Raw genomic sequence first — 13,189 nt, forward strand, 5'->3', positions numbered from 1 at the left:
TCTGGGTATTTATTTGAGACTCTTTTGAGGAACCCTAGATTTTTGAGGAACCCTAGATTCAATCTATGATTTCGGAATATTATTAATAAACATTTTGAATCAATTCCAAAGCATTTTGACACCAAACTGTAGGGATGAGATAAAGGATATGCAGAAAATTTATCAAATTTAATCAAAAATTAAATAAAATAAAAGTTTTTTCGGCAACACTGAAGATAAATAAAGTAAAATAAATTTATATGGCAACGTTTGCTATTTTGGCAACACTAGGCAAACAAACAAAACAAAGTCAGTCATTGATCTATTCTTATGAGCGACAGACGTGTCTAAGGGAAAATCTGAATTGAGATTCGTAAAATCACGACAATGGCGTGGTTGGTAGAATAAGCACAAATAGCGCAGGTATTTAAGGCTACTGCTGCTTTTTGTTATTAATTTGGCCTTACGGTGGAAAAAGACGGATTGACTTGGAAGCACACATTTTTAGACTGCTGCTGATTATTTTGATTTGTCCACGATGAATTTGGATCTCCATTTGGTGAAAAATCACACGAATAGGTAGGTTTCGCCTTGATCACTGCAAAACTTTAACATCCTTATCCATACCTACACTAGTAGAAGAGGTTACAAAAATTCAATGCTATTTAGAAAATCTCTGTGCCAAAAATGCGCTGTACCTAAGATGATATGATTATATGATACTACATATACAGGGCCCGGCAATTGAAGTGCTACATTGACATAAACATATAAATTGATCCTAACAAAACTTTTTATTTCAAATTCATTCAATTTATCTTGAAAACAAATTACTTTTTCAAAATTCACTGGTAAAATTCGACTTATTGACCCTTGAGTTTAACCACTCGCCGCGGACGGTCGAGGAACGCATCGTATGAGGCCCGCAGGTGTTCTTTTTGGTTTTTTTTCCCAGGCTGCCACGAGATGTCGCTTCAGGACCTTCATGTTTCTTAGAGCAAACTTCGGCCTCCAACATACTCAAAACAGCGAAGTCCATAGGGTTCAGGTCTGACGAACTTGCCGGCCACTCGAACCTCGAAACCCTGGAAAATGATGCGCAATCCAAAGTTGGGTTTTCTTTTCTTTGTGATCAAGCGCTACGTTTCTGTTCGAGATCCATTTTTCCGGATAACACCTGGTTACAAAAGTAGCACTTACATTCAATGATTTGATAGCTAAGACTTAATGTAAACAAAGCGACGAAGGGTCGTTCAATACTGTTTCGTGTGCAACGAAATAATTACTGTTGAAGTAATGTAATCAATTGCCAGACGCTGTAGACTCGAGCTTCCAAGCAAAATGATACATGATCACTACTTTCAAGCGAAACAAGAAAAACATTTTAAAGAATTATTCATCTAAAAAAAATAGTGAGAATCGAGTCGGTTAGCAAAGGAAGGTTTATTGTCATAAACTTTCTGCCACCGCCGATTAACAAAAAAAACGCATTGCATTGGCCGTCTGCCGTTTGGCCGGTGTTTTTTTATCCTCCTGTGGCTTTGGGAAAGGGATGAGGATATGATGGGAATGGAAAACTACCAAGCCAACATGAAATCGTAATAGAAATGGTACCTAATCCAGATCGACTGCTGAGAAATTTTCAATATCCATCGTCAACACGTTGGTATTGGGTGGTTTTCTAATCATTTACGATATCCCTGCCCAAAAAAAGTTGAATCAGATAGCAGTTTATTCAATTCGTAAATATGTCTTCAAAAAGTCATTAAAAAGAAAATCTCATCTATAGAGCTATAGCGTGGATCATACCAACTGATAAGTTGGCATCGTGGTAAGATATAGGACAGTGAACTCGGAGGATCGGAGTTCAAATCTCAGTCGCCTTCACTTTTGTAGCTATATTCTATTTTGGTAAGTTCAATATAACCTTTTCATCTGGTATATTTTCTTCAATAATTATGTTGTTCCTGCGATAGACCTTCTTAAATGTTTGCTGGGTAGAAACTATTTTCTATTGCCGGCCGGTTTACATACACATACAGCTGCTCGGTAAATCATTCGATAATATTCTTGCTGGCTGATTGTTTCCATCCTGCTTTGTCTTGTGATAGGATATGGGATACGTTTAATTTGGTTTCTTTCAGACATATGCAAAGCGGTTGCGCTGGGAGGACAATGTCAGTTATTAGTAAGCTTGATAATGCCGATCCGGCATAGAATCTTATACCGACATTTCCACCTCCACGGAAGTTCAATATTGGAGTAGAATCCGATTTGTGGGTGTAACTGTCTTCTCATATTTTTCCATATCGTTTAAAGCAAGTGTGTATTTTGTATGACACGAATGCTACAAAGATGGTAAAGTGTCACTAATAAAACTTAAAAAAAGTGTACTTAGCATTCACGTCTTGCATTCAATTCCGATAATTTAAAATAAATGTTTTCTTAATCTTACTTAGGAAATTAATGAATATTCTTTATTTTCGCATAATGCATATGACATAAGAATTCAACCCATTGGAAATCGTTTATCCTTCTCATAATACCAATCAAATCGGAATGTTTTGAGAATTATGCACAGGAAATGTAATGTATGTATTGGGTATTTTTCTCATTGATTGATCATAAATATCATCTTAAAACCTCCCTACCTACGCCTTTTTGCTGGCTACGTAATAAATACTTTTTTAGATCAGGATAACCAAAAAAAACCTTTAAAAAATTTAACCGATTCTGTCACTCTCCCCAATTTGTCACACTAAATTTTTCATAGTAGGGCGAATAATACCTTTTGAATACTGGAAAACGTCTTGAAATGCTGGAATCTATTCAAATAAGGCTAAGATTTTTTATTATCCGGGCACTTCATGTTGCTACATTTCTAGAGCTTGGATATGCCTTTTTTTTCAGATTTTTAAGTTACCATGTGTTTGAGATATTCACGATGCAAAAACTAATGGTAAAAATAAGTTTGCACAATCACCTCGGAAATTCTTCATTGTCGATTTGAAAACTCATGAACTGTTGATTTTTTCTGATTTATTTTTTTTTTGCCCAAATGGTTATAAGTATAAGAAGCCACTCTAGGATGCTCACATATTTTCATCCAAGCGTCGAAGTGGAACCCTTGAACTATGGTTAAAAGTCTATGGTTATTGGGGATAACTGAATGAACACCCTTAACTAAGCAGAAAATCCTTTTTCCGGCAGGCAAAAAGTGTTGCCTGTCTAGTAGACACCGAGTAAATAACTAATAGGTAGTGAGCAGTTCCATGGATTGCAATCTGTGTAACTGGTTTCTACGCAATGTTACAGATGTGTTCTCATATAAAATCAAAATTTATGTTAAACAGAATTAAGGCGGTCAAATTCTTCGAGATGCGGTTCCATGGAATGGTTCCAACCAGATCCCAATTGGTTTTTCCAGATGAATTTGTGTAAAATATCATGATTTTGCAAAGGTTTTGCATTTGTGGTTAAAATGATAGATCAATACATGACTGAAAAAAGTGTGCAAAAATTAAAAAGAGATTTTAAGATAACGTAAGAGTATTTTTTGTAATCGACGATAATTTTCAGTGAATTTTAAGAAATATCGCTAAAACATTATGAGAATTGTTGTTCAAAAGGGGTCATCCGAAAATCTGAAAACATTTTTCATCATTCCTGGTCCTAATGAGCATCCATGCCCAATTTCGGTTCTCTTGGCCTTAAGACGGCTGCGTCTATTGAGGATTAACAAACAAACACACAGAAATTGCTTTTAATATTGACTTATATATAGATATAAAGTTTCTTTTAATCGATCTATATAATTTTTATTTGTGATCTTTATCTAGAATTTGGTAGAAAAATTGAAATTGTTTCGTTCACATGATCGAATTTAATAAATCTGTCTTCTGAAGGGTTTTTCGTTGTTTATTTCCAAATAACTAATTCATTTTTTTTCTGATTTTTTATGTATGTTTACAATTTCGATGTAATTATTTCGTCAAAACAAAAATCTATTTTTTATTTAATAAAGCTCTGATTGGTCAGACAAAGATCGAAATATATTCATATTAGTTTTCCAGTTACATTTTGTCATATTTTAATGAAACTATAAATCGCAGCTAAACGCGTATTTCAACGAGAAGATTGCTTTATTTTCAGACACATAATTTTCTTTCTCTGTAAATCTCTTCAATTTATTTAAATGATTCTATTAAGCCGAGCACCCATTGTATCTTCATGTAAAACATGTGCTTCCAAAGAAATCCGCTCCACGTTGGTAATGAAGTATGGAGATGTGATGATAATAACCGATGATCTTTAAACTTTGATACCGACTACCTCACAGCATCGGAACTCTTCTTTTGATGAACGGAAAAGGCTATTATGTTACTCGGCGATGATGATGGCACACGTCCGAGTTTGTTTCTTTATTTTGCGCTCCGTTAATGATGATCGCAAGCATCATCTGGTTGAGAAAGAAAGAAAAAACCACATCAATGGGAAACGCACTCTTTGCATTGCAAATTCATATGTAACGTACATAAACAGTTCATGAATGAAGGTTTTCAATAATGAGGAAGTGGTTTCTGTCTTTTTTATGAAAGAAATATATGACGTAATACAATTCATTGCATAATTTAACATCTAAAATCGTTCCACTTTTATTCTATTCATTCAAACCTAATAACCCAAACATTTTTGTCATTTTTGTCATTTTCATCCCTTTTGGTCATTTTGTTCATTTTTGGTCATTTTTGTCATTTTTGTCATTTTTGTCATTTTTGTCATTTTTGTCATTTTTGTCATTTTTGTCATTTTTGTCCTTTTTGGTCATTTTGGTCATTTTTGTCATTTTTATCATTTTTGTCATTTTTGTCATTTTTGTCATTTTTGTCATTTTTGTCATTTTTGTAATTTTTGTAATTTTTGTCATTTTTGTCATTTTTGTCATTTTTGTCATTTTTGTCATTTTTGTCATTTTTGTCATTTTTGTCATTTTTGTCATTTTTGTCATTTTTGTCATTTTTGTCATTTTTGTCATTTTTGTCATTTTTGTCATTTTTGTCATTTTTGTCATTTTTGTCATTTTTGTCATTTTTGTCATTTTTGTCATTTTTGTCATTTTTGTCATTTTTGTCATTTTTGTCATTTTTGTCATTTTTGTCATTTTTGTCATTTTTGTCATTTTTGTCATTTTTGTCATTTTTGTCATTTTTGTCATTTTTGTCATTTTTGTCATTTTTGTCATTTTTGTCATTTTTGTCATTTTTGTCATTTTTGTCAATTTTGTCATTTTTGTCATTTTTGTCATTTTTGTCATTTTTGTCATTTTTGTCATTTTTGTCATTTTTGTCATTTTTGTCATTTTTGTCATTTTTGTCATTTTTGTCATTTTTGTCATTTTTGTCATTTTTGTCATTTTTGTCATTTTTGTCATTTTTGTCATTTTTGTCATTTTTGTCATTTTTGTCATTTTTGTCATTTTTGTCATTTTTGTCATTTTTGTCATTTTTGTCATTTTCAGCTGATCCAGATTCCCTAGCCATCCATGTTTGATTTTTGAGTTAAATATTTCTGTTTTTTTATTTTTATTTAAACTTTCAAACTATCATGACGAATTTTCTGCGTGTATGTGGGTTGATCAACTGTGGCATTTCGGAGCCGTTTGGTTTTTGTCTCTACTAGTTCTTATTATGGACGCAAACCTCACCTGTGAATGCAGCATAGACACTTTTCTGAAGTGTAACGCTTAGCCGGCCGAATGTAACGCTCTTGAAATGTTTCCTTGCTTACTTTTTTGCGAAAAATGCTATGAGCACTATTTCAAAGATACAGATTTTTTTCTGGAGAAAATGGTTTTATTCTGATTATTTTCCAAGAAACTTGAAAGTTTTAACATTCCTTTAGGTTAAGAATCTAAAGATTGCAATTATAAGGATAGGATCAAGGAATCCAAATGAATTGTTTATGCCTCCAATGGAAGACATTATCTTTCCCCCATTTTTACACTTACGAAAAATAAATCCAAATAGGGAATATGATGCGTTTTCCCTAAAATATTTTTTCTGACATGTTGTTTGTTAATTGGAAAAATTCATATTTAAAAAAAAAAAAAAGTTCGAACCGAAAAAGAGTGTTATTGCAATCAATAAAATCATCTTCCAAATCAAGCATGGGTGTATGAAGGGCATTTCTTTCAACAACAAAAACAAAACATTCAAGATTTTTAAAATAACAACCGTCTAATAAAAAAATAATAAAAATTATACACATAAAAAACAATTCTAACAAGAAATCTTACATTACACAGATACATAGCGCGAAGTGTTGCTCGTGTTGAATATCATAGCTGTTGGATTTATTTATTTCTGTCAGTTACCTAGCCGATGAGTTTTTACACAATATCTGACGAATTAAGAGAGTTATATAATTTTTACATTGAATATGTTCAAACTTCCGTCTTCTCAGTTTAATAATTACACATGTTTCGTAAGTACAATCGAAGGTCATCCACTGCTATTTATAAATAAAAAACCGAATAAACACTGATAAATACTTTAGCTCTCTAATTGAATAGGTTTCCAAATCTAGCGCGCTTCTTTAGACCCAAAACTGTGGGTCAGGTTTTTGAAACCTTTTTTGTTTGTTTGTTCCTCCGTTCATCACCTACATAATTATAAAAATTGTTTCGACTTCTTCAGGTGATTTTACAAAATTGGACCTCGGATCAGGTATTAATCCTATATCATTCTTACAATTACACGATGGATTCCGTAGATCTATACTTCTTTTCCTAGAAAACTCTACTGCCTAGAGTTGGAAAGAATTTCATATCTACGGTTTGTTCTAGCCCGTTGATCTCGATAGCAGCTCGAAGGTTCTGAATCGACTCTCGAACTCATTCTAAGTTTTGCAGAATCATTATAATTAATTTGTACATCATCAAAGAACATAAATACATCAAACAATGATCCCAACCTATTTGAGTAGTGCAAAACAGGCCTCGTCGACTAGAGAACAATTTGAAAAGGAGAAAAAAAATCCATCGACGACCGCCCAAGAAAAGCCTCATATTTAGCCATCCTCGTCGCCCCGAGGATGTTGTGTCTCGTACTTGGAATTGACAAAAAACCGCCAAGTCATGTCGAGCCAACAGATTTGGACTCAAAGATCAAACGTGCTGATCGATGCCCGTGTTGCTGGGAACATCCTCGAGCTTTCGCCAGACTACATTGCACATCTCCCGGACCAGAGCCTTTTCGCCGTCGTCCAGCTGGTGATGATCCGGGGTACTGTTCGGTCCGATTCGTTCCCGCTCTAGCTGTTCCCGCACTTCAAGAACTTGAAGAGCCCGCACGACTGCTTCCGGTCGACCGGATATCGGATCTGGGACGGTCGTCGTGAGGGTTGCTGGAATTCCGTTGCCATTTTGGATGCTTCCTTGGTTGCCTACATTTGGGCTGGATTGATGCTGTGGAATTGATATTCCTCCATTCACTGTTCCGGTTACTGTTCCGTTTGTCGATGGGCTTGGGATGGGTAGATTTTTCAAAATGGCACATCGTTCCTCTTCCAGCTGCCGTATTCGGGATTCCAGGGAACGGACGTACTGCAAGGTCTGGTCGTTGAGCGTGGTTCTGAGGTTGAGGTCCTAAAAGCAAAAAAAGAAATGAGGTGTAGCAAACAAATTTCTTTTGATTATAAATATTGTATAAGATTTCAATTTTTTTTAAAGTTCTGAATTTTTAGTTCTGATTTTAAAAACAACAAAAGTAAAGCCCAGAAGCGGCCTTACAGCTCGGCCTGAGATAGGAAGTCTCGGGTGATTTTACAGATTTTCAAAAATCGACCATTTCGTTCAGTTCGAAAAAGTAGATAGGGGAGGGTTTCATTCTGAAATTCATTTCTCATTGTAAATAATGGCCGAAGAATTTTATTTCTAAAACCAAGTTAAATTCTGAAGGAAAATTTTAAAATATGATTCTGAAGTCTGGAGCTTTTTGAACTTAACTTTCATTAATTTTCCTTGCAATTTCCAGCTTTCATTATTGATTTATAACTATATCTTAAACTCATCCCCGTATTTAGACGGGGTTCACAAAAATTTCCGTGAAACCATATCCAATTACTTTTATTTCACTTTTGCGCAGAATTTTATATATCACGTTCATCTAACAATACACACTTATGAAAACTTTTTGACAAGCAGTTGTCAAAAGCAACAGCTAGATAAATAAATACATACAATAGCTATTGACAGTTAGGTGTAAAATTTTCCACCATTCTGATTTATTAATGAAAAAAAATGAATATAAGTTAGCTTGAAAAGATGTTCAGCTACCAATGACTGATTTTAGTAAAAAATGTTAAAATTCCCAGCAAACATGAATTAGCATTAAGAATGATAACTCAAGTCATTAAAAACGTTACTGCGAATCGTAATTCCAGCTAACGCAAGTAAAAGTTCGTAAAAATCGTTACTCAAACTCGGATTAAATAGTTTAAATCGGATATGATAAAATGTCCGCCATGTTTGCAGATTTTGAAGACGATTTCGTTGTTTTTTTTCTCCCGCGTGGGACAATTGAGAGAACAGCTTTGATGTTCTCTCTGCAACCAGCCGTGCAACCAGATTGATAAAAATCAGATAATTTTCTTACCTTAACTTAAGGCCGTAGGAAGAACTGACTCATGACTAATTCCTAAGTTCTTTTACATAAATTGTTTTTCGTTATATGATTTTTAAATTGTTTTTCGTGTGAAATGGCAACTTTTAAAAATACATTCTAAAATCTTTAAATGATGATTAGGATTTGTATAAAGAATCCTTTAGTAACGAAATAGGAAATCTACTTTCATCGATGGTTGGAATCTTAAAATTTGCATAAAAATCTGGTGAACTTAACTTAAGATTGCTGGGAAAATCTGGGCAATTTTAGTTAAAACCTGGCAAAATTCAGGCATTCCATTTCGATTTTTTTTTAACCAAAATTCAGACAATATCAGGGAAAATTTGACAAAAATCCAGGAATTATTCAACAAAAATCAAGAAGAAAAACATTGGTATCATTACTTTTTCATCAAATTATCGTTTCGTTTATTTTAATAAATCTATCACGAAAAAAATAATTTTTGGGTGAAAAAATAGTGAATTTATTCGAATTTTTTATTTGATTTTTATTTTTATTCGAAGAAAAACATTTTTTTTTTAAATAAATCCAATTTTCAAAAGTTAAAATAAAAGATTAAAATTATGCGTTTAAAATAGGATTTATGCAAACACGATCCTAGTTAGAGATTTCAGATTGAAATTTGATTCTTGAAAAAACTGCAATATTAATAATGTTGAACAGTACGCCAAAGCATATGAACTCCCTGAATTTCTGTGATCTCTTTCAATTTCCCTACTGAAATAGTCATCTCGATAATTTTATTTTGGTTGTGGAACTTTTTGACGAACTGAATTTAAATTATGGGCAATACTTTATTCTGAATCTTAATTTTAAAATAAAATAAATAAATTGAATTTTCTATGTGTTTCGGAATTTCAAAACGTTTTCTGAATTGTACATTTAAACAGGTTCTGAATTTAGAAATAAATACCAGGACTTGAATCAGTTTCAGAGCCCCCAATAATGAATCAATAATTGTAATTCGGGTGTTTTGGGTTTCAATGATTATTTTATTCCAATAATGTTAGATTTCGAAAATTTCTAAACTCATTTCTAAAATCATGAATCAAATTTTGAAGGAAATGTAAAACCAAATTTAAACGACGATTTCAAACACAGTAATTCTTTTCAAATTTTTGGGATGATTTGAACCGAAAATAAAAATCCCAAATTAGGTACATAACCCGAAATATGAAAACATGAATTCAATTGCGATTTTAATTATATGGAAACTAAATCTCTGATAGAGTTAAATCTTAATTTAAATTCAGTATTCAGTAATGATTTACCGTAAACTGGGGGAACTTTGATAAGCGGGGTAACTTTGATCAACATGAATTTTATGCCGATAATCATCATTAACTAAGTATAAAGTTAAAATATCTGAAAACTGTTTACTACGTTTAAAAGATTATGAATTGAGTAACAAATAAGCTAAATTTGGTTTTTAATGGGAGATTTTTTAAATTACTTAGAATGTAATTTTAAAATCTTAAAATATCTGGTTTTTTGAAGGCTCACAAACAAACACCTCTCCTGATCAAATTTAAGCATTTAGGAGCAAATGGGTTGTTTAATGTGAAAGTTCAACTTTTTTCTTGGTTTAGGTTTTATGGTCAGTTGATGATAATTTTTGGATATTGATAAAAAACGGTCATTTTCCACGCAAAAGCCTGCATAGAAAAAATGGCTAAAAGCCCTTTCAAATGGTTGAGTTTGAAGAAAAAAAGAACATAGCAACAGTGTGAAATCTTAGGGAATTACATGAAGGTAAAATTTCATTTGTTTTTGAAGCCAACAAATATTGAGAAATGTTTATAATTTTCGCCCCTAAATGTATGCAGCAACATTGTCCATCTTTGCAGTGTATTTGTTCTTGAAAGAAAACGTTAAAAGATTCAATTGAGTCCAAACGAAAAATTACTGTTATCGGTGTTTGGAGCCTTCTGTGCTAAATTACATCAAAACAATAAATTTGAAGATGTTGAGATACGTAAATACCATAGTGATCAAAGTTACCCCGAAACTCGCAATCTGGTTTTGTAACAAACATTTAATTATAACCACCAATATCGTTTGAATTTACTGCAATCAATGATCATGTTTAATATACTCCTTACCTCAGTAAGTGTTTTATAGCTTTTAGGTATTACAAAAAAGCAACCCTTTCCAAAATATTCAAAAATGAATGAAAAAAGTGATCAAAGTTCCCCCAGTTTACGGTACTATCAATAAGTGAGAAAATTTTGAAAAACTGTAACTGAGTTCTGAACCTGAGATTAGTTTTTGAAGTTTTGACATCAGTTCTGAATCAAGATTGTAACTACTCCTCCTTACCCATCATCAAAATATGGTTAAGGATTACAAATTTTGAGTGAAGAGCAGTATCCCTCGCTTGCTTTTGATGGACCCTCAATGCGGGGGGGGGGGGGGGAGGTTAACCCCCAAACCGCCCCCGGTCCAACGGCCATGCTTTAACGGCTTTTCATATCTCTTTTTTGTTTTTGAACGTTCCCACAGAGTTTATCACCTAAGAAATGTTCTAAATTTTAATAAAAGTTCAAGCGATTTCGTGTATTTTAAATGATTTTTTCTTTCTTGGGGGCAGGTCATTACCCCGTTCTATACAACCTCCCCCTCCCCCTTCCGTAGGGCCGTGCATGGTAAAGCTAGAACTTGCGAAATAATGTTTTTTTGGAACAAAAAAAAGTTCGGGATTCCTTTTCTAGATTCGCGATTCAGTGAATCTTTAAAAAAGGATTTTATTTCTTTTTGATAACCTCAATAAATGTTTGATTGGAGGTTTGATTTCTAATTCTGTCCAATGATTAAAATTCAAATTCAAAGAAGTTTAATTCAATCTTGACTTACCGTCAATCCATTCCGCCCAAACTGGCCGCCATTGAGCTGATGATGCAGGTTGTTCTCGTCGGCATTGGTGCTGGAACTGCTTCCATCGCCATCGTCTCGCAGCGGAACAGCCGCACTAGTATTCGATCCGTTTCCGGCCGGTCCTCCACAACTTCCGCACACCGGAGGTGGCCGATTGGTATTGCTCCTTTCTTCGTCCAGATACAAACAAAGTTCCTTCAGCTCCAGATTGTCCCTTATCAGCTCCTGCTGTTTGTCGTCCAGCTGCCGCAGTTTGGTCTAAAATTCACCAAAAAATATTAAAAAAAAAACTGTCGAATGAAGGCATGTTTTGAATTATACCTGATAGGCGGAAACTTCCTGCCGCATGACGCTGGCCGTATATCGTCCGAATCGTTGCCACTCTCGGGCCAACTTGCGACCCTTCTGCCGGTCATCGTCCAGGAAGCAGCACAGATCCCGCAGCTCCTGGTTGTCGTCGCTTAGCCGCTGGTTGGCCTCTTTCAGCGCTCGCAGCTCGGCAAGCAGATTCTGAAAATTATTAATTAAAAATAATCAATTAGGTATTCTTCTTTTAAATTTTGGTAAATATTAGATATTCTAAACATATGATAATTTTTTTTAATTTTCGTTGCATTATTCAAATCCAGCTTTTGGCTACCCTAATCTATACAACATGTGGATTCCGAAACGGTTGATCAGCAATAACAGTTTTGCGCAATGCGGAAGAACTAGCTGAGCTCGCTACTGTTTTTCCAATTTGATCGTTTAGATGCCTTCCACATGTTAGGTTTGGGTACCTCCAGCTGTTTTTACTTCTGCTTCTCCAAACGCCCCCCTTCACCCCTTCCCACCTCTTTCAAGGAACCGGCTTAGTCAGCAATTCTCTTCTCGTCTTTCTTCGAGCATCGATTTATTATTGTTCCAGTTAAATTATAATTTGTTAATTGAGCGGAGTTTTCCTCCCAATAACACTACCCGGGCAGAGCGGCAAGTGTGTTCCGGGTCGAAACGGTTTTTCCTCCGGGGGCGAATGGCGCGGACTTTCGATGTTATGATGGCCACACCAGGCTAGCTAGTCCGTACCAACTTGTGTTTCCTTTCATCTTCGAGGCCATTTTTCAACTACTATAAAGAAACAATTTTCTAACCCACTTTAGATGGGATCTTTCAGGGGAGGGAGGGGTTGTGCGAAAGCAAAAAGCCGCGACTTTGCCGCGCTAATGATCCAGACTCCAGTCAGTGAAGTGGAGCGCATTCACTTTTGGGGGGAATTCCTATGCAGTTAGCCACAGTTAAGGGAGAAAGGTGAATGAGTGAGGAACAGGGCACTTGAAGTTTACAGGCTGTTTCCTGTCCTACCCCGGCTGTTTACCCTCAATCTTCTCACCTTTTCGTTGGAATCGGATGCGGGATGGAAAATATCAACGAGATCTCAACTCGCACAAGAAGAAAGGTAAGTACTTAGTTTTATGCGAAGTGCAGCTGCTGCGGCAAGAAGGAAGGAAGAGCGGTTTATTTTCCTATTAATCTCGGCGTGTGTTCAAAAAAAGGGAAATAGCGATCAATCAGTTGAGATAGAACATCAGCTTTCCATTAGCCTCCAGTTGCGGAAAAGGTTAGCAGTGTTTGAATGACAGTCGTTTTTTGCAGTCAATATATTCCTAGGTGAA

General features: G+C 34.7%; 1 protein-coding gene across 1 annotated transcript; it reads right to left on the bottom strand.

The window, feature by feature from the left end:
• Positions 1 to 6,214: 6,214 nt before the first annotated feature.
• On the bottom strand, positions 6,215 to 12,096 carry LOC129747218 (coiled-coil domain-containing protein 85C-like). Its single transcript, XM_055741315.1, has 3 exons — positions 11,859 to 12,096; positions 11,517 to 11,795; positions 6,215 to 7,624 (listed from the first exon to the last, which is right to left on the bottom strand). The coding sequence occupies exons 1-3, from the start codon at positions 11,883 to 11,885 to the stop codon at positions 7,145 to 7,147; spliced, it is 786 nt and encodes a 261-aa protein (XP_055597290.1). The 5' UTR covers positions 11,886 to 12,096; the 3' UTR covers positions 6,215 to 7,144.
• Positions 12,097 to 13,189: the final 1,093 nt, after the last annotated feature.

Source organism: Uranotaenia lowii, chromosome 2 (assembly GCF_029784155.1).
Source record: "Uranotaenia lowii strain MFRU-FL chromosome 2, ASM2978415v1, whole genome shotgun sequence".
Classification (NCBI taxonomy): Eukaryota; Metazoa; Arthropoda; class Insecta; order Diptera; family Culicidae; genus Uranotaenia; species Uranotaenia lowii.

Excerpts from the sequence above, each read along its gene's own strand:
- LOC129747218 (XM_055741315.1), bottom strand. The coding sequence starts at position 11,885 with ATGCGGCAGGAAGTTTCCGCCTATCAG. Across the intron at positions 11,796-11,858 it reads AGGAAGTTTCCGCCTATCAG|ACCAAACTGCGGCAGCTGGA; the intron begins GTATAATTCAAA and ends GGTGAATTTTAG. Across the intron at positions 7,625-11,516 it reads TTGGGCGGAATGGATTGACG|GACCTCAACCTCAGAACCAC; the intron begins GTAAGTCAAGAT and ends TTTTGCTTTTAG.